The sequence below is a fragment of the Chlorocebus sabaeus genome, chromosome 9 (genome assembly GCF_047675955.1).
Source record: "Chlorocebus sabaeus isolate Y175 chromosome 9, mChlSab1.0.hap1, whole genome shotgun sequence".
NCBI classification, from domain to species: Eukaryota; Metazoa; Chordata; class Mammalia; order Primates; family Cercopithecidae; genus Chlorocebus; species Chlorocebus sabaeus.
The window spans coordinates 17,710,878-17,738,418 of record NC_132912.1 but is presented as its reverse complement, the minus strand read 5'-3'; the positions used below and the strand labels follow the sequence as shown (position 1 = coordinate 17,738,418).

At 42.2% G+C, this 27,541-nt stretch overlaps 1 protein-coding gene across 3 annotated transcripts; it reads left to right on the top strand.

Moving 5' to 3' along the window:
• On the top strand, positions 1 to 27,449 carry HACD1 (3-hydroxyacyl-CoA dehydratase 1). 3 transcript variants are annotated; one of them, XM_008002403.3, is made up of 7 exons: positions 1 to 325; positions 12,867 to 12,984; positions 13,171 to 13,189; positions 13,267 to 13,355; positions 19,377 to 19,408; positions 22,959 to 23,137; positions 27,273 to 27,449. In XM_008002403.3, exons 1-7 carry the CDS (start codon positions 69 to 71, stop codon positions 27,353 to 27,355), a joined length of 777 nt encoding a protein of 258 aa, XP_008000594.2. In that variant the 5' UTR covers positions 1 to 68; the 3' UTR covers positions 27,356 to 27,449. The 3 variants fall into 3 exon arrangements, with proteins under 3 accessions (XP_008000594.2, XP_008000593.2, XP_008000592.2); XM_008002402.3 differs by having other exon boundaries at positions 2 to 325; positions 19,374 to 19,408; XM_008002401.3 differs by lacking the exon at positions 19,377 to 19,408 and adding an exon at positions 17,527 to 17,648 and having other exon boundaries at positions 4 to 325.
• Positions 27,450 to 27,541: the final 92 nt, after the last annotated feature.

The window sequence follows — 27,541 nt, the reverse complement described above, 5'->3', positions numbered from 1 at the left end:
TGGCCGGGGGCGTCCGCTCCTCCCCCTCGCGGTCTGGCTGGCTCCGCCGAGCCCCCTGCGCGTGGCACATGGGGCGCCTGACAGAGGCGGCGGCAGCGGGCAGCGGCGCTCGGGCTGCGCGCTGGGCAGGGTCCCCTCCCACGCTCCTGCTACTCTCTCCCACGTCCCCCGGGTGCGCGGCCACCATGGCGTCCAGCGACGAGGACGGCACCAACGGCGGCGCCTCGGAGGCCAGCGAGGACCGGGAGGCCCCCAGCAAGCGGAGGCGCCTGGGGCTCTTGGCTACAGCCTGGCTCACCTTCTACAACATCGCCATGACCGCGGGGTACGCGCGCCGCGGGGCGCCCTCGGGCCCACCCCGCGCCGCGGTCCGCGGAGGTTCCGGGCTCAGGGGGCGCGGGCCGGGGTATGAGGGGCGCGGGGGGTGCGGGCAGCGGCCGTGGGGGAAGGGAGCTGTCGCCGCGGCCACCGCCGGGGTTGAATGGAGCGGGCGGGGGGGCCGGGCCCTGCGCTCCGGGCATTGCCTAATACGGTGCACGGCGGGGCGCTGGCCGGAGGTTAAGTATAGACCCGGGGAGGAATGCGGGGCCGGCCGGCGGGGGAGGCGGCAGCGGCCCGGGCGCCGCTGCCTTCGCTGCTGTTGAAGGAGCGCCCTGCCCTGGCCACCCGATGGTCTCCAGAGCGCGGAGCCTCATGCTGCGATCACTGGGCAGAGTTTTCTCCCCTGTTAATTTCACCGTGACTTTTTTTTTTTTTTTTTTTTTTTTTAAAGCACAGCACGTCCTAGAGCTTGTCACTTTGGACGGTTTTGAAATAACCAACCCCTTTATCTCAGCCTGGAGCTCCTGCCCAGCATCTTTATGGCCTCAGACTCCGTGGCTGATACTCTGGACCTTGATTTTTGGCTTTGAGTATGACTTGCAAGTTAAGGTTACACAATGACTATTGCTCTTCGCAGAGCTGTCAAAGTGACTTCTGTGTCAACTGCTTCTCAAAACCTGTTGAGAAAATGCTTTTCTGTTTCTAATTGCACTGCCTTTTAAAAAAGTTATTTTCCCATTATCACTCGAAGTATTAACTTATGTAAATGCGAGGAAAAGTTTAGTATTTTTATTTTTATTTTTCATTTTATTTCTTGAGACGGAGTCTCGCTGTGTCGCCCAGGCTGGAGTGCAGTGGCGCGATCTCGGCTCACTGCAAGCTCCGCCTTCCGGGTTCACGCCATTTTCCTGCCTCAGCCTCCTGAGTAGCCGGGACTACAGGCCCCTGCCACCACGCCCGGCTTTTTTGTATTTTTAGTAGAGACGGGTTTCACTGTGTTAGCCAGGATGGTCTCGATCTCCTGACCTTGTGATCCGCCCGCCTCGCCTCCCAAAGTGCTGGGATGACAGGCGTGAGCCACCGTGCCCGGCCAGTATTTCATTTTATTTTTTAGACGGAGTCTCACTCTGTCGCCAGACTGGAGTGCCATGGTGCGATCTCCACTCACTGACCATCTCCGCCCCGGGTGTTCAAGGTGTTCAAGCGATTCTCCTGCCTTGGCCTCCAGAGTAGCTGGGACTACAAGCGTGTGCCACCACACCCCGCTCATTTTTGTATTTTTGGTAGAGACAGGGTATCACCATGTTGGCCAGGCTGGTCTCGAACTCCTGACCTCAAATGATTCCCCCACCTCGGCCTCCCAATATGCTGGGATTACAGGTGTGAGCCACCGCACCGAGCCTAATATTTTATTTTAATTTTTTAAAAATAGAAATGGGCTCTCACTGTGTTCGCTAGGCTGGTCTCGAACTCCTGGCCTTAAGCAATCCTCCCACCTCAACCTCCAAAAGTGCTGGGATTACCACTCCCGGCTTAATATTTTAAACTTCCTCCAGGGTTTATAGAAAAATGTGATTGACAAAGATTTAATAAATCTTTACCTATGGTGATTGAGTTTCTATTATGTGCTTAGCATATGATACTGAATACCAAATACAGTTCACACAAATGTTATTTGAGGATTTACTATGCAGGGGACTGTGTTGCTTATTTTAGGTGTATTTTTAGTCCTTTAAAGTCCTGTGAGGGGCACATTATATTACACTATATAGATGAGAAAAGTGAGGCACAGACGCTTGCCCAAGATCACAGCCAGCAAGTGTCAGTCAGACATGCGCTTCAACCCAGACTCTCTGACTTCACCGTCCTGCTACTTCATCTTTCTTTCTTCCTAAATTATAATCTTGGAAAGAGAGAAAACTAATGTATTTACAACAATTCAGTAGTCACCAAATGTTGCCACCTTTAAATGCATTCGGAACTGAAAGAATTCTCTCTCCTCTGTGATAGTCCGGTTAATAAACGTTTTCTTTTCTTTTCTTCTTCTTTTTTTTTTTTTCCTTTTTTTCTTTTTTAAGGCAAGGCCTTGCTCTGTTTTCAAAGCTGGAGTGCAGTGGTGCTTACTGCATCCTCAACCCCCAAGCTCAAGGCGATCCTCCTGCCTCAGCCTCCTGAGTAGCTGGGACTACAGGCGCACAGCTAATTAAAAAAAAATTTTGTAGAGTAGGCTGGGCACAGTGGCTCACGTCTGTAATCCCAGCACTTGGGAGACTGAGTTGGGTGGATCAATTGAGGCCAGGAGTTTGAGACCAGCCTGACCAACATGGCAAAAACCTTTCTCTATTAAAAATACAAAAATTAGCCGGACGTGGTGGCACACAACTGTAATCTCAGCTACTTGTAAGGCTGAGGCAGGAGAATCGCTTGAACCCAGAAGGCTGAGAGATAATGCTACTGTACTCCAGTCTGGATGACAGAGCGAGACTCTGTCTCACACAAAAAAATAAAATAATAATAATAATTTCTGTAAAGACAGGTTTTCGCTCTATTGCCCAGGATGATCTCAAGTGATCCTGCCACGTTGGCTTCCCAAAGTGCTGGGATTACAGGTGTGAGCCACCACACCCAGCCAGTAAACATTTTGAAATATCTGCCTTGTGTTAACTGGGTGTCTGTCCCTTCTCTTTTCAATTGACTCTGTGTTGAAAGCCAACTTATATTTCAAAAATGAACATCAATGCATAGCTCCAGTTTAAAGACTTCAGTGACTCTCTGCCACCTCCGCCCCTACATAAGGGATTCAGGCTGTCTGCCATTCAAGGCTTTTTGCAATCTGCTCCTGAGTCCCCATTCCAGTCAACTTGCATTTGGTATCTCTGACTCACTCTTCCCTCAAAGCACCATGTATTTTCACAGCACTCTGCTTCTTTGCTCAGGTTTTTCACTTTTGTATAATGTTCTCCTATTATTCCCATGACTTCTAATCAGATAGACCTCTTTGAAGTTTTCCCGGTCTCCTGCCTTACCTGGCGCAGAATTAAATGCTTTCTCCATTCTGTCCCCCTGACTCTTCCCCGGCGAATCAGGGCTTATTCTAAACTTGTCTCCCTCTGCCTCTATTGAGAAGTTTCCTTGTCATATTTACAAAATAAGGGATACTGAAATGGAATAATCTCTGTAACTGACTCTTCGGAGGCTTTCTAGAGGCATTGAGATTTGAAGAAGGAATAAGATGTGCATGCATAGAGAGTAGACATTTCAGGTGATATAAATTCTGGAAATAGGCACGATATGCAAGCCTGATGTATTCTCTTGATTGAACTGGAGGATGCTGTTGGGAAATAGTGGTAAATAAGGTTGAAGAAGTTGTAGTGTTGAAATTGGGACAAGAACTTACATATTTCATGGGGTGGACAGCAGAGGACTAGTTGAGGTTCTTTTTGTTCATTTAACTTATTTTATTTCTCTTAGCAGAACTTTGGCATGTTTATTAATTTTTTTGTAATAATTTTCAAAACAAGCTGGGAACAGTGGTATGCACCTGTAATCCCAGCTCCTCAGGAGACTGAGGTAGGATTGCTTGAGCCCAGTAGTTTAAGACCAGCCTGCGCCGCATAACAAGACCCCATCTCAAAAGCAAAACACACACACGCGCACACACACACACACCCCAAATTGCAAAGAGAACTGTATTTAAGAAATCTTATAAAATTGTACATAAATGTAAAAACCAACTCATTTTATAAGCCTATCACATACTTTCATTTTCTTTTTATCATTCATATGAATATCTGACCTCTTCCAAGTTTTTACTGAAAACTACATTTTCAAGGAGGCCTTACCTGGCTATCTTAAGTTGAATAGTGAAACACATACTCCTTATCTCCCTTGCCTGTTTATTTTTCTCCATCCCACTTTCTTTCATATGACTGTACAATACATTTTACTTATTCGCAGGGCTTATTGTCTGTCATCTCCATTAGAGTGTAAACTCCATGAAGTACTCAATACATATTTGAATGAATGAATGAGTGAATGTATTACAGCACTGTTGTTATAATATCTGCTTTATTGTATATTTTTCCATTTTCACTTAATAGTCTGTCAGGTTTTCATACGGTTTTCTTTCTTTTTCTTTCTTTTTTTTTTGTTTTTTTTTGAGATGGAGTTTCGCACTGTTACCCAGGCTGGGGTGCAATGGCACGATCTGGGCTCACTGCAAACTCCGCCTCCGGGGTTCACACCATTCTCCTGCCTCAGCCTCCCGAGTACCTGGGACTACAGCGCCTGCCACCACGCCCGGCTTTTTTTTGTGTGTGTGTATTTTTAGTAGAGATGGGTAGCCAGGATGGTCTCGATCTCCTGACCTCATGATCCACCCACCTTGGCCTCCCAAAGTGCTAGGATTACAAGCATGAGCCACCGCGCCTGGCCATATGGTTTTCACAATTACACTTTTTGATAGTTACATATGAGTGTATAGAATTAAAACACAATAATGGATTAAATCATGCCCCTAATGACATTTTACTTTTATTTGTTTCTGTTCAATTAGTGGCTTAGTGTAATAAATTCCCAGAAGTAGAATTATACCTTTAAAGGATGTAGGGATTTTTTTGGTTTTTTTTTGTGGGGGGGATGGGGTCTAGCTTTGTTGCCTAGGCTGGCCTCAAACTCCTAGGCTCAAGCAATCTTCCTGCGTTCGCCTCCTGAGTAGCTGGGATTACAGGTGAGTGCTACTACCATGCCTGGCAGATGTAAGGATTTTTTTTTTTTTTTGAGACGGAGTCTCACTCTGTCACCCAGGCTGGAGGGCAGTGGTGCAATCTCAGCTCACTGCAAGCTCCGCCTCTCGGGTTCATGCCATTCTCCTGCCTCAGCCTCCTGAGTAGCTGGGACTACAGGTGCCCACCACCACACCCATTTTTTAGTAGAAATGGGGTTTCACTGTGTTAGCCAGGATGGTCTCAATCTCCTGACCTCGTGATCTCAATCTCCTGACCTCATGATCCGCCCACCTCAGCCTCCCAAAGTGCTGGGATTACAGGCATGAGCCACTGCGCCCGGCCAGATGTAAGGATTTTTATGGCACTTGCTCATAATAGGGAAGTGGGCATTTCTCTCCCTCCCTCTCTCTCTCTCTTTCTTTCCGACAAATACTTTTGAGCCCGTATATATAAATGCATTGTCCTTCAAATACTTTAGGCCTTGTCCTTAAAGCAGGGTAACCTGGGGCATTAATGTATAAACAACAATTGCAATAAAATAATGAGATAAGTGCTAAGCAGATGTGTCAGAGGACGGACAGGGAGAATTACAGAAAGTTTTCTGTGAGAGATCACAGCATTTAAACTGAGTGGTGAAGGACTTAGTAGGCATAAGTGGGAAAACAGCGTGAGTTAGAGAACAGAGATCTGAAATTGCAAGACATCTGTTGCGGCATCAAGAAGAGGGCCTGGGCTGGGTGTGGTGGCTCACGCCTGTAATCCCAGCACTTGAGGCCAAGGCGAGCGGATCACGAGGTCAGGAGATCGAGACCATCCTGGCTAACACAGTGAAATCCCATCTCAACTAAAAATACAAAAAAGTAGCTGGGTATGGTGGCATGCACCCATAGTCCCAGCTACTCAGGAGGCTGAGGCAGGAGAATCGCTTGAACTCGGGAGGCAGAGGTTGCAGTGAGCCGAGAGCACACCACTGCACTCCAGCCTGGGGGACAGAGCGAGACTCTGTCTTCAAAATAAAAAAAGAAGAGGGCCTGAAGTGTAGAGTGGGAAATGAAGATGGACAGGTAGCTTGGGCCATTGCACTGGGCCTTAGATGCTTTGCTAACATGTTTGGATTTTAGTCTGTACACAATACAGAAAGGTGTTGTTTAAAAGTTGTGTCTCATTCCTTTGTAGCTGGGTAACCTCAGATAAGCTACTTAACCTCTCTGACTCTTAGTTTTCTCATCTGTAAAGTTGGAACAGCACAACTACTTAGCTAGCTCATAAAGGAATAAAGAGATAATGGATATGAAGTTCTTAGCAGGATGCCTGCTGCACAGTGGATGTTTAAAATGTTCATTTTTATTCCTAGTGGTTTATTCAAAATAGTCTTTTTTTTTTTTTAAGACAGAGTCTGGCTCTGGAGTGCAGTCGCACCAGCTCAGCTCACTGCTCAGCCTCCCAGGCTCAAGTGCCACCACATGGCTATTTTTTAAATTTTTTGTAGAGACAAGGTCTTGCCATGTTGCCCAGGCTGGTCTTGAACTCCTGGGCCCAAGCAATCCACCCATCAGCTTCTTGTGTGGCTGGGACGACAGGTGTTGCGCTACTACGCCCGGCTAATTTTCTTGTAGTTTTAGTAAAGACGGGGTTTCACCAGCTTGGTCAGGCTGGTCTCAAACTCCTGACCTCAAGTGATCCACCCGCCTTGGCCTCCCAAAGTGTAATTTCTTATGAAACTGCCAAACTGGTTTCCAAAGTGGTTATACCCTTTTACCTTCCCTCTGGCAATGAATAGGACTTCCCATTGGTGCACATCCTTCCCAACCCTTGCTGTGGTCAGTCATTGTAATTTTAGACATTCTGAGAAGTATATTATGTTATCTCTTTTGAGATTTTGATTTTGTTTTCCCTAATAACTAATGATACTGAGTATCTTTTCATGTGCTTCACTTGCCAGTCATATATCTTCTTGGGTATATAGTGTTGGTTCAAATCTTTTGCCCATTTTTAGCTGGGCATGGTGACTCACGCCTGTAATCCCAGCACTTTAGGAAACTGGCCGGGCGCGGTGGCTCACGCCTGTAATCCCAGCACTTTGGGAGGCCGAGGCGGGCGGATCACAAGGTCAGGAGATCGAGACCATGGTGAAACCCCGTCTCTACTAAAAAATAGAAAAAAAATTAACCGGGCGCAGTGGCGGGCGCCTGTAGTCCCAGCTACTCGGGAGGCTGAGGCAGGAGAATGGCGTGAACCCGGGAGGCGGAGCTTGCAGTGAGCCGAGATTGCGCCACTGCACTCCAGCCTGGGCGACAGAGCGAGACTCCGTCTCAAAAAAAAAAAAAAAAAAAAAAAAAAAAGGAAACTGAGGTGAGTGGATCACGAGGTCAGGAGATCGAGACCGTCCTGGCTAACACTGTGAAACCCTGTTTCTATTAAAAGTACGACTAATTAGCTGGGCATGGTGGCAGGCGCCTATAGTCTCAGCTACTCGGGAGGCTGAGGCAGCAGAATGGTGTGAACCTGGAGGTGGAGCTTGCAGTGAGCCGAGATCGTGCCACTGCACTCCAGCCTGGGCAACAGACTGAGACTCCATCTAAAAAAAAAAAAAAACAAAAAAAGAAAATCTTTTGCCCATTTTTTTTCTTTAATGGGCTGTTTGATTTCCTGTTACTGAGTTTTGAAAGTTCTTTATACAATCTGGGTACAAGTGCTTTACCAGATATGTGATTTGCAAATATTTTCTTCCAGTTTGGGCTTGACTTTTTATTCTTTTAACAGTGCCTTTTAAAGAGCAGGTGTCTTAATCTTAGTGAAATTCAGTTTCTCGGGTGTTTTTTCTTTTATGAATCTTTCAGCTTGACTCATTATTGGCATGAGTGCTGGTGTACAATCAGTGGAAGCACTCACATATTGGCTGCTAAAGGAAAGTATAACTTTTATCTAGAAAAGGCAGTTTAGATGTGTCAGTGAACAATATATGAAAGTATGGGCCAGACATGGTGGCTCACGCCTGTAATCCCAGCACTTTGGGAGGCTGAGGCAGGCAGATCACTAGAGGTCAGGAGTTCGTGACCAGTCTGGCCAACATGTTGAAACCCCATCTCTACTAAAAATACAAAAATTAGCCAGGTGTGGTGGCAGGTACCTGTAATCCCAGCCACTCTGGAGGCTGAGGCATGAGAATCACTTGAACCTGGGAGGTTGAGGTTGCAGTGAGCTGAAATTGCATCAGACTGGGCGACAGAGCAAGACTCCATCTCAAAAAAAAAAAAAAAAAAAGTATGGAGTGTATGAAAGTTGAAGACTATCTTCGGTACAAGCCTCCAAATGGCTAAAGGAAGTATACAAAGGAAATAGCAAGCTAGAATATTGTTTTTCAATAATTATTGAAATAATGGATCTAGGCAATGATCATCAGTAACTGCTAGTATCACAAAAGAGAGAGTCTGGCCAGGTGCAGTGGCTCACACCTGTAATCCCATTACTTTGGGAGGCTGAGGCAGGCAGATGGCTTGAGCCCAGGAGTTCAAGATTAGCCTAGGCAATGTAGGGAGACCCCATCTCTACCAAAAAAAAAAAAAAAAAAAAACAACCCACAACAGCAAGAACAATAATGAGCCAGGTGTGATGGTACACCCCTATGGTCTCAGCTATTCGGGAGGCTGAGGTGGGAAGATTGCTGAAGCGTGGGAACCCAAGGCTGCCATGAGCCACGGGCACACCACTCACTCCAGCCTGGGGGCACAGCGAGAATCTGTCTAAAAAAAAAAAAATCCTAATTGCAGAAATTCCAATTGCTTTTGAAATATTTTCTGTTTGTTTTATTATAGTTACTAAGCAGATAGATGAAGGAAGTTCAAAACTAGTTCAATACAGGACCCTTAGAAGACTTTGACTGTCACCCCTTGTGATGGAGGGCTTAGGAAGTGAACCCTGATTCAACTGGCTCCTGGCCTTATTTATGGAAAAACAGACAGGAGGTTAGAATAGATGGTTCGATGGGTCCTTTCAAACCCCTGAGCCTGTCAATTTCTTTTATTTCCCACAGTTTAGTGAGTGGCAGGCTCACGATACTATGCTAGGTGGTACAATACTGCCACCTATGGAACAACAGTAGAACTTGTTATAATGTTAACGATGCATGGATTTTTATACAATGCTGTTTAAAAATGTAGAAAACTTGCCATCCAAATGACTCCTTTGGTTGGTAGGTTAATAATTGCCTCTCAAACTTATCTTTTGTGGACATCTGATTTGGGTTCACCTGAAAAAGACAAGCGTATGGAAAATGTGAATGAAAATATCTTAATAAACTTTTTGTTTTCTTAGAAGAAATACGGGGACTTGGAATTGAAGATAATAAAATCATAACACTTTAGTTGTGGAAGGTACCTAAAGCATGATTCAAATTAGTGCCACAGGATCAGTCTAGCACTGAGTTGAGTGTCGGCACTCACATGGATGAATCCATCAGTCATAGCCACAGTGAAGCTAGGGAAGAGTGGAAAGGGGTCAGGACTAGGGACTCTAGAAACTACACAGGTTCTGTTTCAGACTCAATCATTAACTTACTCTTAAGACTCAGGTAAGTAACTCAATGTCTCTGGAAGATGATTTTCTCATCTAAAAGTGGCCTTCAAACTTTTTGGATAGCATGCTACTATCAATTAAAATATTTGAGCATAGACGCTCCATATAACTTAAAAATGTATTTATAATGTAAATGTGAATTGCTATGATTAGCTGGTATCTCAGGGCACAGTATATACTTAGAGCCAGACTGATACAGCATAATGGCTTAAGAGCATATACTCTGAGCTTAGTGGTGGCTGTGTGACCCTCTCTGCCTATTTTTCAGTAGTGAAATAGGATAATAGAAGACCCTCACATTCGATAGGATAATAGAAGACCTTCATATTCAGTAAAATAACCTCACGAGGTTATTGTGAGGATTTGCGGTTAGTATGTTATGCATTGAAAACAGTGTCTAAGACATAGAAAGCACTCTGACAATACACTTATTATTGTCATTATTACCATGAATATGTCTGCATTTCAAAGGTCCTTGTGTTCCTTTCAGATATTTACTTGACTTCTTGCCAATCTGATGAACAAGTCACTGCTTTTACCTTACTATGTTCTAGGAATAGAAGTGTCATTCTGCCATCTTATTGTTCTCTTGAGCACGCATTTTCATCAGATTCAGTTAGTAGATTCTTTGCAGGAATCTTTTCAAGTCATTGGTCCACTGTATGAGTGTTGTTTGGTTAAAAAAGTTAAAACTGCATGATAATTTTATATTTCATAAATCCACTGACTAGACTCTTTGGAGACTTTCTAAAAAGACTAGGGTAGCTCCTCATTTCCCTGGGTGAGTTATTAGAGCTTTTAAAAAGCTACAGATGAGGTAAGTTGCTTAAACTTAAACGTGCTTTTGTAATTGCAAGGGAAACTGGAAAAAAATAACTTCTTATTGATGACCTTAGGAAGAGTAAGAAGTAGTATGAGAAAGCTGGTCTCTACAACTCTAGCTTTAATTCACAGAACATAAGCTATATTTATATGCAAACGTAAGTTTAATAGCGAGGGCATATAGTATTTTTCCTTTTTTCTTTCTCTCTGTCTTTTTTTTTTTTTTTTTTTTTTGGAGACAGGGTCTCTGTTGCACAGGTTGGACTACAGTGGGACAAACATGGCTTACTGCAACCAGAGCCTCTATGCTCAAGTGATTCTGCCACCTCAGCCTTCCAAGTAGCTGGAACCACAGGCATGTACCACCATGCCTCTAAAATTTTTTTTGTAGAGACGGGATCTTGCCATGTTGCCCAGGCTGTTTTTTCTTTTCTTTTTTTTCTTTTTCTTTTTCTTTTCTTTCTTTCTTTCTTTCTTTTTTTTTTTTTTTTGTGTGAGACAGAATCTCACTCTGTCACCCAGGCCAGAGTGCAGTGGCATCATCTCAGCTCACTGCAACCTCTGCCTCACCCGTTCAAACAATTCTCCTGTCTCAGCCTCCCGAGTAGCTGGGACTACAGGTGCCCACCACCACACCTGGCAATTTTTGTATTTTTAATAGAGACAGAGTTTTGCTGTGTTGGCCAGGCTGGTCTTGAACTCCTGACCTCAGGTGATCCACCCACCTCAACCTTCCAAGGTATTGGGATCACAGGGGTGAGCCACTGTGCCTGGCCTCTTTTTTTTTTTTTTTTTAAACACCTTTTTGAAAGCGGGCCCATGGCTGATCTCCTACCTGTGGCTTGGCAATTGTTGTCATTGTTGTTGTTGTTTTAGTGAAAATTAAGTAAATATTAATTGATGACTTTTTTTTGTCCCGAGATGGAGTCTTGCCCTGTCACCCAGGCTGGAGTGCAGTGGTGTGATCTCTGCTCACTGCAACCTCCGCCTCCCGGGTTGGAGCGATTCTCCTGCCTCAGCCTCCTGAGTAGCTGGGACTACAGGCGTGTGCCACTACGTCTGGCTAATTTTTTTAGTTTTAGTAGAGACGGGGTTTCACCATGTTGGCCAGACTGGTCTTGAACTTCTGGCCTCGAGTGATCTGCCTGCCTCTGCCTTCCAAAGTGCTGGGATTCCAGGCGTGAGCCACCGCACCTGGCCCACTTAGCCTTTTTAAAGTATAAGTTCAGTGGCATTAAGTACATTCACATTTTTGTGTAACTATTACTTTCTTCTGTCTCCATAACTTTTCATCTTGCAAAACTGAAACTCTGCACCCAGTGAATGCTAACTCCTCATTGCCCCATCTGTCCCCAGCCCCTAGCCACCACTGTCCTACTTTTTGTCTCTATGAATTTGACTACCCTAGGCATACCTCATATAAATTAAATCATACACGCTAGGCATGGCGGCTCACATCATGTAATCCCAGCACTTTGGGAGGCTGAGGTGGATGGATCGCTTGAGTTCAGGAGTTTGAGACCAGCCTGGGCAACATGGCGAAAACCGATAGCTACAAAAAATACAAAAATTAGTTGGATATGATGGCGCACACCTGTAGTACCAGCTATGGGGAAGGCTGAGATGGGAGGATCGCTTGAGCCCTGGACGTCAAGGCAGCAGTGAGCCATGATTGCGCCACTGCACTTCAGCCAGGGTGACAGAGTGAGATCCTGTCTCAATCAATCAGTAATTTGTTAAAGATGACAGCAACACATAATGCAAACAAAGAAATTTTTTAAAGAAAAAAAGATCATACAGTAGTAGTCCTTTTGTGCCTAGCTTAGTTCACATAGCATAAGGTCTTCAAGGTTTATCCGTGTTGCATGATATGTCAGAATTTCTTTTCCTTTTTAAGGCTAATATTTTATTGTCTGTATAGAACACATTATCTTTTTTTTTTTTTTTTTTTTTTGAGACGGAGTCTCGCTCTGTTGCCCAGGCTGGAGTGCGGTGGCACGATCTCAGCTCACTGCAAGCTCTGCCTCCCGGGTTCACGCCATTCTCCCGCCTTAGCCTCCCAAGTAGCTGGGACTCAAGAACCCGCCACCACGCCCGGCTAATTTTTTGTATTTTTAGTAGAGACGGGGTTTCACCCTGTTAGCCAGGATGATCTCGATCTCCTGACCTAGTGATCTACCTGCCTCGATCTCCTGACCTAGTGATCTACCCGCCTTGGCCTCCCAAAGTGCTGGGATTACAGACGTGAGCAACCGCGCCCCGTCTGTATAGACCACATTTCAAGTATCCATTCATTCACTTACGGACACTTCGGTTGCTTTCACCTTTTCACTATTTTGCATAATGCTGCTGCAAACACAAATGTATAAATCAGTGGTATTAAGTTCGAAAGAACTTTATAAAATACTTTTTTTTTTTTAGGTGGTTGGTTCTAGCTATTGCCATGGTACGTTTTTATATGGAAAAAGGAACACACAGAGGTTTATACAAAAGTGTTCAGAAGACACTTAAATTTTTCCAGACATTTGCTTTGCTTGAGGTAAGTTTTCCATCATGCTGTTTTTCTATTGCTGTAATATTTATGTGAATATTTTTTTGTTGTGCAAAATCAATATGATTTTGCTGATTACATACCACCTATGGATTTGCTTAATACCAGTGTTGACAGTGGTTTATTTAATGTTTTCTATTATTGACGTAATGATTTTTTTCTATTTGCTTACAGATAGTTCACTGTTTAATTGGTGAGTTTTTCCTTTAATTTTATACTTTTATTATAAATTGCCTTTAGGGCAATAGTTGACTTGTTTTTCTTTTAAAGGAATTGTACCTACTTCTGTGCTTGTGACTGGGGTCCAAGTGAGTTCAAGAATCTTTATGGTGTGGCTCATTACTCACAGTATAAAACCAGTAAGTGACACAAACATGTCTGCTTGAGCCTGCACGAAAGCTTTTCATTCATAGGAATCTGAAATATTAACATTTGTATATTTCAGGAAGTGGAAGCATTGGACAACAAGGAGTTGGGTTTGAGTTTTAGGTATTGTGCATTGACTTAGTGCCTTAGCAGATTGCCTTTGAAACACAAACAAAACCAAATATTGGCATCTTATATCCATAATATATTCTCCTTTGATATTTTCCAGTTTTTGAAATTAGCATTCAGACTCTGTCAAATAAGCGGCAGAAAATGTTCTTTTCTGTAGAAGTTTCTTTTCAATCCAAGTTGTCCTCTTTGATTATGTAATCAAAGTTGTCAGTATAAAATTTATTATTTCTGGCCAAGCGCAATGGCTCACACCTGTAACCCAGCATTTTGGGAGGCCAAGGCAGGTGGATCACCTGAGGTCAGGAGTTTGAGACCAGCCTGGCCAACATGATGAAACCCTGTCCCTACTAAAAATACAAAAATTAGCCAGGCCTGGTGGTGAGCACCTGTAATCCCAGCTACTCAGGAGGCTGAGGCAGGAGAATTGCTTGAACCCGAGAGACAGAGGTTGCAGTGAGCTGAGATTGTGCCACTGCACCTCCAGCCTGGGTGACAGAGCGAGACTCCATCTCAAAAAAAAAAAAAAAAAATTATATCTCATTTAGCATTGAGTATTATAGCAACAGACATAAAAAGTAAATGCAGTCCTGTAGATCTGAACAAATGGAAAAGACTAAAAGTTAGAAGGGGTCAAAGGGTAAACATTTTAATTAGGAGGAATTAAGTTCAAGAAATGTATTATGCAACGTAGTGACTATAGTTAATAGCAATCTATTGTATATTTGAAAGTTGCTGAGAGAATAGGGTCTTACCACAAATAAATAAGTATATATGGTAATACATAGGTTCATCAGCTTGATTTAGCCATTTCACAATGCGTACATATTTCAGAACATCATGTTGTATACCATAAATATATGCAATTTTAATTTCCAATTAAAAATAATTTTCAAAAAAATGCTAAGGAGCTTAAGGAAAAATAAACAATTTTTATTGAGGCATGACAGGAGACAGACCTAATTATTGAATCTAATTAATATTCAACCCTTTTAGGCGAGGTAGACACCATGCTGCTATGTCAAGATACTGGGCATTTTCAAACCCATGTTAGGGCCGGGCGAGGTGGCTTATGCCTGTAATCCCAGCACTTTGGGAGGCCGAGGTGGGTGAATCACCTGAGGGTCAGGAGTTCGAGACCAGCCTGGCCAACATGGTGAAACCTCGTCTCTACTAAAAATACAAAAATTAGCCAGACGTGGTGGCGGGCACCTGTCATCCCAGCTACTCAGGAGGCTGAGGCAGGAGAATTGCTTGAACCCAGGAGGCGGAGGGTGCAGTGAGCTGAGATCGCACCACTGAATTCCAGTTTGGGCAACAGAGTGAGACTCCATCTCAAAAAAAAAAAAAAAAAAAAAAAAAATTAAACCCATGACAGGAACATTTCCCATGTGAACCCTTCTGACCTCTTGACAGCCTTCAGAACCTCCTGTCTCCCCGAGGACAGATCTCTGGCCTCCTTTCCACTTCTCAGATGCCTTTCTTATCTCAGATTGGGGACTGACACCTGACCTCTTCTCTGTTCCTCTTAGCTTCACTGGCCTCCTGTCTGCGTGGGGACAGCTCATTGACCTCCTGCCCTTTATATACTTTATCTCTCGTGACTAGTATCCTTCACTCAACTTGCATGATTTACCTGTTCCCTAACCAGCAACTGCCATGCAGGTAGTGCAGACAGCAGCGAGCACATGGCATTGGAGAGGCAAACTATTACTTAACTTTGCCTACTCGTTTAAAAGCAGGAGGACAGCATTCACAGACGAGAAGTGAGACTCTTCCAGGCAGTGAGGGAATATGATAGCTGAGTTAGGACCACCATGAGTCTGAAGAATGAAGGAGAAGAAAGACAACATTAACTAGACATTAACTAGAGAGATGGAGGTAAAGGGAAGCTTGAGAGTTGCAAGTTCCAAAAAGAAAACAGTACCCATCTGCCCCGTTTATCCTCCAGAGGATCTCTGCCTTAATGTTCCTATTTATTTTTTGCTGACAGTAGTTTCCCACTGGTACCCATTCAGCACTCCTTAATTAATTCAACCAATATTATTGAATGCATTCTGTACACCTGATGCTGTTCAAATTTCTGGATTTACAGAAATGAATAAAGTGGGCCGGGCATGGTGGCTCACGCCTGTAATCCCAGCACTTCGGGAGGCTGAGGCGGGTGGATCACTTGAGGTCAGGAGTTCAACACCAGCCTGGTCAACATGGTGAAACCCTGTCTCTACTAAAAATTCAAAAGTTAGCCAGGGGTGGTGGTGCACACCTGTAGTCCCAGTTACTTGGGAGGCTGAGGCAGGAGAATCTCTTGAACTCAAGAGGCAGAGGTTGCAGTGAGCTGAGATCGTGTCACTGCACTCCAACCTGAGTGACAGAGCAAGACTCTGTCTCAAAAAAAAAAAAAAAAAAAAAGAACAAGGCAATCCCAGCTGTCCAGTGTACTGGCTGTTGGGAAGTGGGGGACACTTAACTTGGAATCATGCACAGATGCTAATAGTGCACCTCATCTGTGCCTGACAGTGTGCTGGGATATGGCTGTTGACAATACAAACATGGTTCTCACTGGTGGAGCCTAAACTTGGGAGAGAAGCTGAACAAATATTTAATTATGTAAGTGTTAAGTGCTTTGAAGCAAGAGCTCGGTATGCACTGCAGTATACCTAGGGACTTCGTCTGATGTAGGCAGTGAAAGAAGGCTTCCCTTAAGGAGGGATACAGATGTTGAGCACTGACATGTACAAGAGTTAGCCAGACAACTCTTAGTACAGACTGGCAAATGCCACAATACAGATATGAACAAAGTACAGTAGAAGAAGGGTGTTGGGCTGGGCATGGTGGCTCATACCTGTAATCCCAGCACTTTGGGAGGCTGAGGCAGGCAGATTACTTGAGATCAGGAGTTTGAGACCACCCTGGCCAACACAGTGAGACCCCGTCTCTACTAAAAATACAAAAACTAGCAAGGCATGTAATCCCAGCTACTCTGGAGGCTGAGGAGCGATAATCATTTGAACCTGGGAGGCGGAGGTTGTAGTGAACCGAGATTGCACCACTGCATTCCAGCCTGGGTGACAGAGCAAGACTGTCTCAAAAAAAAAAAAAAAGAAGAAGAAGAAGAAGAAGGGTGGTGAGCAAATAAATAACTGCTCAGGGTGAGAGGAGAGGGTTGGAGACAGTTTTCTAGAGGGCGAGATGTTTTAGCTGAATCTTGAAAGATGGGAAAAGATTTTTTATGGAATAAGAGAGTAACATTCCAGTGAGAGGGAATAACGTGTTAAATTGCACAAGTTCAGAGCATATTCTGGAAATAACGAAATCTAGTGTCAACAGAGAGAGAAGTAGGTAGGAGGGTTGAGTAATTGTAGATGAAGTTGGAGAGATTTCCGAGCAAGGACTGTAAAGAATCTTGAATATGGTGTGCAGGTATTAGGGCTCATCCTTCTATTCTGTGAAGCAGTATGGGACCAGTGAAACTTTTAAATCACAGGACTTAGCTAATTCCAATTTGTTTTTTATTTATTTGCTTCCTTGACTTCTTTTTAAAAGAAAAGTTGCATTCATGAGGAGAATAAAGAGAGGAAAGACTATTTAGGAAACAGTTACAGTAGTCCAGATGAGAGATGATAAAACCGTGAATTAAAATAGTGGTGAAAGGGCCAAAGATGAGTGAGTAATTCAAGCGTTGGTCTTACAGTAGAACAGGTGTGAGTCAATGATTACGAGAAAGAAGTAGGAGGGTCAGATTTTGGTTTCAACAAGGTAACATTGTCCTCCAACGATAGCGTTGTTGCCTGAAGTGAAGGACGAGGGAAGAAAAACCAGTCTATGGTCAACTATTCCTGTGCATAGGATATATTTAAGTTCCAGGTTTATAATTAATGATGTTAACGGTGACTGCATGAAGTTTTCTGTATTGCATTTGCGTAACCCTAACATCCCATTATAAATAAAAGGCAATACATAAGTAAAGTAAGTACCTTCATTGAGAAGTAAGTTCCAGGTTGAATGACACTGGATTTCTCTGTAATTCTGCAGATCCAGAATGAGGAGAGTGTGGTGCTTTTTCTGGTCGCGTGGACTGTGACAGAGATCACTCGTTATTCCTTCTACACATTCAGCCTTCTTGACCACTTGCCATACTTCATTAAATGGGCCAGGTGGCGATATCTTGCCATTTAGTTTCTCATTGTCCTGTGCGTGCTTATTTTATGTGCTAACGCCAGAGAACTAAAATTCGTGTTTCAGCCCCATGATGCCAGAGTGCTGTTGCTTTAGATATTAGCTGATACAACTAATAATAATATTAACTGTATTATTTATTTAATAATATTAAATAATAATTGTACGAGTTATGCTTTGTATTCTAAAAGTTTAATGATCAGAGAGGAATTGTATTAATAAATATTTTGAGTGAAATAAATGTAAGACAAATTATTGTAGTATCCTTAACCTCAGAAGTGGTCATTCATTTTTGTTTTGGAAAGCACAGTAAACATTTCTGGGATTAGCTTAAATAAGCAGTGCCAAAAATATGGTATTTTTTTGTCTGTGATGTAAATTATTTTAAGAGTCAATCTAGCAGCCACAATTTATGTCATTTATACAATGCGATTTTTTTTTTTTTTTTAGCTTTAAGTTGCAGAGATATTTTTAATAGTCATACTTACTTAAAATTGTATTGTTTGGAATGTGGATAAAATTTACATTTGAAGAGCTCCAAATATATCCTAAAGCAACAGTTTTTAAAGCAAAAGATATCTGTTCTTTTTGAAGTTTGAATTCTTGGAGCAACTGACATTTTAGAAAGTTGTTATAAAAGCAAAACTGCTCTTTGGAGAACAAGTCACAAATCAGTATAGATCTGTTCACTTTATTCTTTGTATTATATTTATAGTAGTAGTAACAATGACAAATGGTGTGTGCCTACTGCATGCCCGAAATGCAGGTATGAACAAAACAAATTCTCTGCCTTATGACGACGACAATACAGAAACTAATAGCTATGTGCTATGTCAGGTGGTGATAAATGCTGGGATTATAGGTGTGAGCCACCATGCCTAGTCAATTACTCTTTTTGAATCTCATGTATTATACATGTTCAAATATAATAAATGAGAATATACAAACCAAAAAGAAGGAAAACTACTTTTAAATTACTTTACTGATAATCTGTCTACCCAAGGATAATCACTGTTGTGTTTTATGGTTTTTGGGGTTTTTTTTGTTTTTTGAGACAGGGTCTCATTCTGTCACCCAGGCTGGAGTGCAGTGGCACAATCGTGGCTCACTTCAATATCCACCACCTGGGTTCAAGCGATTCTCCTGCCTCAGCCTCCCAAGTAGCTGGGAGTACAGGCACAGGCCACCACACCTGGCTAATTTTTGTATTTTTTGTAGAGAAGGGGTTTCACCATGTTGCCCAGGCTGGTCTTGAACTCCTGAGCTCAACTGATCCACCCACCTCGGCCTCCCTAAGTGCTAGGATTACAGGTGTGAGCCACTGTGCCCAACTATGTTATACATTCTTTTAGATGTTTTAATATTCTCTAGCTCTTCTTTAGACACTTGTGGCTTACCACTTTGCATAGGATGAAATACTTTGAAATTATAATTTGAGCTTAAGTGTCTTGTCTGTCATAAGAAGGTTGCACTATGATTTACATGGATTTGGTTGGTCTTAATCTTACTGAACATGAAAATGTATTTACCTTTAGTGACTGGGCTTTTTAAACGTTGGCAATTTTGAATGTAGCTGGACTCGAATCCTAGAACACATTAATATCATTTCGCATGACAATGTTCTGGACCTCTGGCATCTTTAAAAATACTAACTCATCATCTAATCTCTTTTCATGTGCTGAATTTACAAAATTTGTCTGAAGAAGATAACAGAATGTACGTTGCACATTTTCCTGAGGTCAGGCCCATTAGACTTGATGGCTTTGTGTGTCTGTCTTTTGGAATGCATTTGCATGTCTTGAGTGTCTATAAAAGTTAGAAACTGCCATTGTATGTTTAAATTTGCTGTTTAGAAAGTGTTTATCCATTGCAGACTGGGCGTGGTGGCTCATGCCTGTAATTCCAACACTTTGGGAGGCCAAGGTGGGTGGGTCACTTGAGGTCAGGAGTTCAAGATCAGCCTGGCCAACCTGGTGAAACCCCATCTCTACTAAAAAATAAAATTAGCCACATGTGCCTATAATTCCAGCTACTTGGGAGGCTGAGGCAGGAGAATTGCTTGAACCAGGAGGCGGAGGTTGCAGTGAGCTTAGATCATGCCACTGCACTCCAGCTTGGCAACAGAGAGAGACTGTGTCTCAAAAAAAGAAATTGTTTATCCATTGCCTTAATGTTAAACAAGTTATACAATCTTTCAGTCTTTGAAATCATGTGTTGCATAATACATTGTCAGCTGATCATAATCATAAATAATGTTTCATGTCAAAAAGATCTTAAAAATCCCAGCCATCTAAATATACTTCCCAACGCCATTAAGTAATGTAAAATAATATTTGTATTTATGCTCAGATGTTGAAGATGTTGTTCTCAAATAAAACTACACTTTAGAAATGGCTTCTTATTTATAAGTAGTTTAGCCTATTGTTATAGTTTGAATATACTTTGATTCTACTTATGTGTTGTAAGTGTTCTTGGAAATGTCCTCAGAATAGGTAATTGTATATATTATGTTTTTCATATTGATTTCCATTTTAATTTAGAAAATTCACTCCCTTCAAAAAACTTTTAGTCAGTAATTGAGAACCTTCAAAGAAGCACTGTATCTTTTTTTTGAATGTGGTCTATCCATAGTTAAATCTCCCATACTGCCCTCAGAACTAGAGAGGTAGTAACATGCAATCTTTTTGAAGTGCAAGTAAAGTCAAATAAATTATATCATTTGTTCCCATTTCATTATAAATTTTCACTGCCCTTAAGACTTTCAACTAGCTTATTGTAGATGTGTTAATTTTTTCTTCTATTAAGGAACAATCCTGCCAAAAAAAAAAAAAATCTTTTGAAAACCACATAAAATAAAAATTGTGGGCCGGGCGCGGTGGCTCAAGCCTGTAATCCCAGCACTTTGGGAGGCGGAGACGGGTGGATCACGAGGTCAGGAGATCGAGACCATCCTGGCTAACACGGTGAAACCCCGTCTCTACTAAATATTACAAAAAACTAGCCGGGCGAGGTGGCGGGTGCCTGTAGTCCCAGCTACTTGGGAGGCTGAGGCAGGAGAATGGCGTGAACCCGGGAGGCGGAGCTTTCAGTGAGCCGAGATCTGGCCACTGCACTCCAGCCTGGGCGACAGAGCAAGACTCCGTCTCAAAAAAAAAAATAAATAAAAATAAATAAATAAATAAAATAAAATAAAATAAAATAAAATAAAAATTGCAACTTCATCAGTTTGGGTATTTTATTGAGATAAGTATATAAAATGTCCAGTTATGGGATTTAAAAAATTGAGGTACAGGGAAAGATTGAGTTAAATGATACGCAAATAACTGCCTGAGACTGGTAAGAAAGCAGGGAGTTTTTCCAAGGCCAGGAAGGGATTAACAGGTACAGTGAAGGAATCATTGTTCTTTCTTGAACAACTCATCTATTTGGCAAATAATTCTGCCCTCCTCCCCATCTCCTATCTTCGCATATCCCTGACATACAGGAACAAGGTGATTTTTAATTTGTCTCCAAGCTTGTTCAATACTGACAACTTTGACTTTTCTTTATAGATATTTCGTAATGCCAACAAAATGATTAAATACAGATTTGATTTCTTTTCTTCCATCAAAATGTTGACCTTTTGTTTTAAATTAAAAATATTTTTCTTTTTTTAAATTAAATTAAATTTTTTTGAGACAGGGTCTTGCTGTGTCACCCATGCTGAAGTACAGTGGTGAGGTCTTGGCTTACTGCCCCCTTGACCTCCTGGGCTCAAGCAATGCTCCTGCCTTAGCCTCCCAAGTAGCTGGGGCTACAGGCATGCACCACTGTGCTCAGCTAATTAAATTTTTTTTTTTTTTTTTTTTTGTAGAGACAGGGTCTCACTATATTGCCCAGGGTGGTCTTGCTCTCTGGCCTCTTGACTTTAGTTTTCTGTGGTAACTGTTATACAGTGGCTGACTTGGAGAAAAATGATTTTTTTAAAAAGAAGAAATATGATCATCTTGGGTCCTTTGGGCCCCTCTTATTGGAGCCCAGCCAGTAGAACACCGAGTGTTTTCTAATTGGAGGCATACATGATGCCTGGCCTACTGTGTGTTCCAGACCTTGCCACAGACCACATGAACACATGGTGACTTTGGATTTAGAGTAGAACTTTCTTAGCTCTATTTGAAACAAGTTAACTCTGCCTTGAATGTGGGAATTCAGGAAGTAACTTGTCAACTTGTTTTGTTATGGGAGCAGTTTTAGACAATATAATATACTCATTAGTAGCTATTCATGCTTCAGGTGGTATTATCCGTTTTCTGCAATAATTGCTTTTCATTAGTAACCTCAAAGGCTTTTCCAAATGCCTCTTAAAAATAACTACCTTGGTAATTTCAAGGTTTAGATATAAAATTTAGGATAATCACTGGTCTTTTCAAACGCAGCATTTTGATCAATAAATTACTAGCTGCCGCGGACAAAAGCAGTCATTTGTGATTTTATGCACCAAAGAAGTTATCATTACAATACCTTTTTTTAAAGTTACATAGGTCAGGCATGGTGGCTGGTCTGTAATCCCAGCACTTTGGGAAGCTGAGGCGGGGGGATCACCTGAAGGCAGGAGTTCAAGACCAGCCTGACCAACATGGTGAAACCCTGTCTCTACTAAAAATACAAAAATTAAGCGGGCATAGTGGTGTGCACCTGTAATCCCAGCTACTCAGGAGGCTGAGGCAGGAGAACCTGTTTAACCTGGGAGGCAGAGGTTGCAGTGAGCCAAGATTGCACCACCGCACTCCAGCCTAGGAAACAGAGTGAGACTCTATCTCAAAAAAAAGAAAAAATAAAAAAGAAAAGAAACCCAAAAATTAGCTGGACATGGTGGCATGCACCTGTAATCCCAGCTACTTGGGAGGCTGAGGCAGGAGAATTACTTGAACCCAGGATGTGGAGGTTGCAGTGAGCCAAGATTGTGCCACTGCACTCCAGCCTGGTGTCAAGAGCCTACTCCATCTCAAGACAAAACCAAGAAAAACTACATATACATTTTTTAATATACAAAAGTATTTCAGTAATCTAAAATAAGTTGATACTATTTTATTAAAAAGACATTGCCTATTGTGGAAACTAATACTAGGAAAAAAAGGATGGTAATTAATAAGCAAATGATTAAAGTAGAACTATTAACCTTATGTAAGATTATCGTAATTATGTAAAGAAAAGAGAATTTTGAAGTTTAAATTTAGTAGTAGCAATAGACTTGTGAAGTCAAATAACTATTCTAGAAAAATAATTCTCTGAGGTTTTTCTTTCTCCAGATATAATTTTTTTATCATCTTATATCCTGTCGGAGTTGCTGGTGAACTTCTTACAATATATGCTGCCTTGCCGTATGTGAAGAAAACAGGAATGTTTTCAATAAGACTTCCTAACAAATACAATGTCTCTTTTGACTACTATTATTTTCTTCTTATAACCATGGCCTCATATATACCTTGTAAGTATATACTTATTAGTACTTTGATTTGACATATGATGTGGAAATTTTTGAAAGGATATAATAATAAGCAAGGGGAAATAATTAGAAATAATTGCTTATAAATACATTAAAACTTCAGTTTAACCCCATATTTACTGTTAATTTGGGAAAATTGAAGGGAGAGTGAGGCAGAAGACATTTTACTTGCTATGAGAATAAAGGCAAGTAAATTAACGCATGGATGATTGCTTTCTCAAAATCATTTAAACATCAGCTTAGTATGATTTGTTTTTTAAAGAAAGATAAAAATAAATTATGTTTAAAGCATTCGTGTACTTTTTACAAACATTTAGAATTATATGTCTGAATATAAACTATCCAAGAAAATGTCAGATTATTTCTATCTATTCATTAAGCATATACTTGGAAAAATCATCTAGGAGTAGTTTTGAGTCTTATTTGTGTTGCTGTATGTACTTGCAAATAATAAAGACTCTTAAAGGATTTTGAATAAGTCAGCCTCTTCACTAATTTCTCATCATCTTTCAGTAGTTGCAGTGAATTGGTGAGGCTTTGTTCCATTTAAGTGCTAATAGTGAGGCTAGGCTCAGTGGCTCATGCCTATAATCCCAGCACTTTGGGAGGCTGAGGTGGGTGGATCACCTGAGGTCAAGCGTTTGAGACCAGCCTGGCCAACACGGCAAAACCCTCTCTCTACTAAAATACAAAAATTAACTGGGCATGATGGTGCATGCCTGTAATCCCAGCTACTCAGGAGGCTGAGGCAGGAGAATCATTTGAACCCTAGAGGCAGAGGTTGCAGTGAACTGAGATGGCACCATTGCACTCCAGCTTGAGTAACAAGAGCAAGACTCTGTCTCAAAATAAAAAAAAAATAAAATAAAAAAGAAAAGGGGGCTAATAGTGATATATTTTTAGGTCAAACATTGATACCTCTAAAATCTACATTGACATGATATAAATTATTTCATCTAAAAGAGATGAGCATAAAACTTGGGCAGCCCCTTGTGGTCTCCAGCTTTTTTTTTGTTGTTGTTTTTTGAGATGAAGTCTTGCTCTTTTGCCCAGGCTGGAGTGCAGTGGTGCAATCTTAGCTCACTGCAATCTCTGCCTGTCAGGTTCATCGGATTACAGGCGCCTGCCACAATGCCCACCTAATTGTTGTATTTTTAGTAGAGACGAGGTTTCACCATATTGGCCAGGCTGGTCTCAAACTCCTGACCTCAAGGGATCCGTCCACTTTGGCCTCCCAAAGTGCTGGGATTACAGGCATGAGCCACTGTCCCCGGCCGGTGTCTCCAACTTCTATCTTTCCCAAAGTCAAAATTGACTTAGTGGTGAAAGATATGTTTTCCCCTTGTCTTCTACCACTTCAGCCTGATTCTGTATCTGATTTTCTACCCCAGCCAGTTCAGGAGAGCTAAGGAGATGTCTACTCTATTGGTTCACATCCCTCTCTTTTCCCAATGGCAGGTTAATGGTAGCATGGCTTGAACAGAGCCAGAGCTTGCTTAGGTGTCTGACAGTTACAGGTTCAAACAGTGGGTTCTCCTCTTCCTCATGGCTTTTGAGGCATCTCCATGGAAATGGAGGGCCTGAAGCACCTTTTTCAGTTGTCCTGGGAGATGGAGTCTCTGGCCTGTACCAGTAGCAGCTTCCCAGTTCACCATGCTGCCAGCTACTGAGTCCCACTGGCCGGAGGGTCACTCACCTCAGGACATGTTTTCCACTGCATTCTTTTTTTTTTTAAATTCCCTCCTCCCCCTGCATTCTTGATGTTAGTAATAAATCAATTAATTTTACTTTGCTTATTAAATCCTTTGCTAATTAAAAATACTTTTTGAATACTTAGTACTCAAAAGTAGTATTATTATTTCTCATTTATATTAAGATGAAAGAGGTTAAGTGAGTTGCTTAAAAATCACTAGCTTGTGGCCAGGTGCAGTGGCTCATGCCTGTAATCCCAGCGCTTTGGGAGGCCAAGGTGGGTGGATCACTTGAGGTCAGGAGTTCGAGACCAGCCTGGCCAACATGATGAAACCCTGTCTCTACTAAAAATACAAAAAATAGCCGGACATGGTAGTGGGCACCTGTAGTCCCAGCTACTCAGGAGGCTGATGCAGGAAAATCACTTAAACCGGGGAGGCAGAGGTTGCAGTGAGCCGAGATTACACCACTGCACTCCAGCCTGGGTGACAGAGTGAGACTCCATCTCAAAAAAAAAAAAAAAAATCACTAGCTGGTGAATAAAGGCAGGGTTTGAACTCAAGCCCATATGTTCTGTTCAGCTACTCAGAATTTTATGGAAGTATTTACAATAATTGGTCAGTGAGTTTAAGTAATTATGACCTGAATAAATTTAGCCCCCTAGGTAAATATAATATGATGGTAACCTTTCTTTTTTTTTTTTTGAGATGGAGTCTTGCTCTGCTGCCCAGGCTGGAGTGCAGCGGCCGGATCTCAGCTCACTGCAAGCTCCGCCTCCCGGGTTTAGGCCATTCTCCTGCCTCAGCCTCCCTAGTAGCTGGGACTACAGGCCCCGCCACCTCGCCCGGCTAGTTTTTTGTATTTTTTAGCAGAGTTGGGGTTTCACCGTGTTAGCCAGGATGGTCTCGATCTGCTGACCTCGTGATCCGCCCGTCTCGGCCTCCCAAAGTGCTGGGATTACAGGCTTGAGCCACTGCGCCCGGCCAGATGGTAACCTTTCTTGGGAAGTACCTAATAGAAAGAAATAAAACCTATTGTGTATTTTTGCTCTGTTTGAGCTAAGTTTTACAAAGAAATTTTTACCCAAAGTTGCCTAAGCAGGATATTCAAAGCTTGTTTTGTGATAAGGTTCATTGGTTTGATTATTCTGATCATCATATTTGGAAATATTTTTACACTGGTATTGTTTATAGCTGATACTAATTTGTTTATCCACCAACATTTATACTATGAAACACCGGTTTGAAACACTGGTTCAAATTGGTTCAAAATAATTCTTCAAATTTGACTGGACAGATGACAATTTGTCCAACTGACCTAATAACATATGTATTTATGTGTTTATTATATAATAGACTAAATACCCTTACACCTAGCCAGGAGGAGCTTCTGCTTTAGGCTCTGTTAAGAGGACTTTGTTGTAGCCCTTCTCTGGTCACTCCACACGGCACCCCACTGCCTTCGAGATCACATTCCAGAAACCTGAGACCATGGAATTTGCTACCCAGATGGCAATAAGCATGCATCTGGGCCCTAATCAGGCTTCTTCCTCGATCCACTGTCCTGAGGGTTAACTATGTACCAGTATACACACCCTTGAGAAAACAGGATAGCCGGGGGGCAGCTGTTGGTGAGGGGTATGGATGAAGCTTAGATGTCTGCACCCGGGTATCCTCACACATGTGCAGGAGGCCCCTTGCAGTACAGGATACCGCCAGTAGAATGGAGAACGGGAGGCTGGGTGGGCCAGTTTTCCCTGTGCTGGAATGTTCTGGCACAGCATTCCAAAGACTTAAGCATTCTAAATTCAAACATGGTCTTCTAAGTTGTTATGAAGGTATTTTTATGAAGGCATTTAAGTTTGTTAAAAACAAGCAAAAATAGGCCAGGCACAGTGGCTCATGCCTGTAATCCCAGCACGTTGGGAGGCCGAGGCAGGTGGATCACTTGAGGCCAGGAGTTCAAGACCAGGCTGACCAACCTGGTGAAATCCCATCTCTACTAAAAACAGAAAAATTAGGTGTGTTGGTGGTGCATGCCTGTAATTTCAGCTACTCGGGAGGCAGAAGAATTGCTTGAACCTGGGAGGCAGAGGTTGCAGTGAGCTGAGATCATGCCACTGCACTCCAGCCGGGGCAATAGAGTGAGACTCTAAAAAAAAAAAAAAAGAGAGAGAAAGAAAAGCAAAAGTAAAAACAAAACCCCAACAGTTACAGCATTAGAATATTTAGGCATGTGGTATGTGGGCCTCCATTTGCACTCTTACACTCTTGAGCTCTGTAAATATCCGGGGAACAGCAGTGGTATGGGATGTATTTACTCTCTAACATTGCCACATTTACTCTCTAACATTGCCACATTTACTAATTCAAGTATAAGTAATTGTAAAGCAATAGCTTCTTTTTCTTTTTCTTTTTCAATGAAGTGTTTCCACAACTGTATTTTCATATGTTACGTCAAAGAAGAAAGGTGCTTCATGGAGAGGTGATTGTAGAAAAGGATGATTAAATGATCTCTGCAAACAAGGTGCTTTTTCCAGAATAACCAAGATTACCTGAGTCCAAGTTTTAGTAACAAGAATAAACAACTTTGTGAAATATCATGGATTGTATGGTTTCTTAAAATATAACTCGAGATGTGGCATTTGCCAGTATTTGTGTTCTTCTTCTGCCAGATCTATTTTGTACAAGAACT

What these genes read in the sequence shown, in the direction of transcription:
- HACD1 (XM_008002401.3), top strand. Translation starts at nt 69, where the DNA reads ATGGGGCGCCTGACAGAGGCGGCGGCAGCGGGCAGCGGCGCTCGGGCT. An exon ending in AACATCGCCATGACCGCGGG is followed by an intron (nt 326 to 12,866) that starts GTACGCGCGCCG and finishes TTTTTTTTTTAG; the next exon opens with GTGGTTGGTTCTAGCTATTG. An exon ending in CATGGCCTCATATATACCTT is followed by an intron (nt 23,138 to 27,272) that starts GTAAGTATATAC and finishes TTTTCAATGAAG; the next exon opens with TGTTTCCACAACTGTATTTT.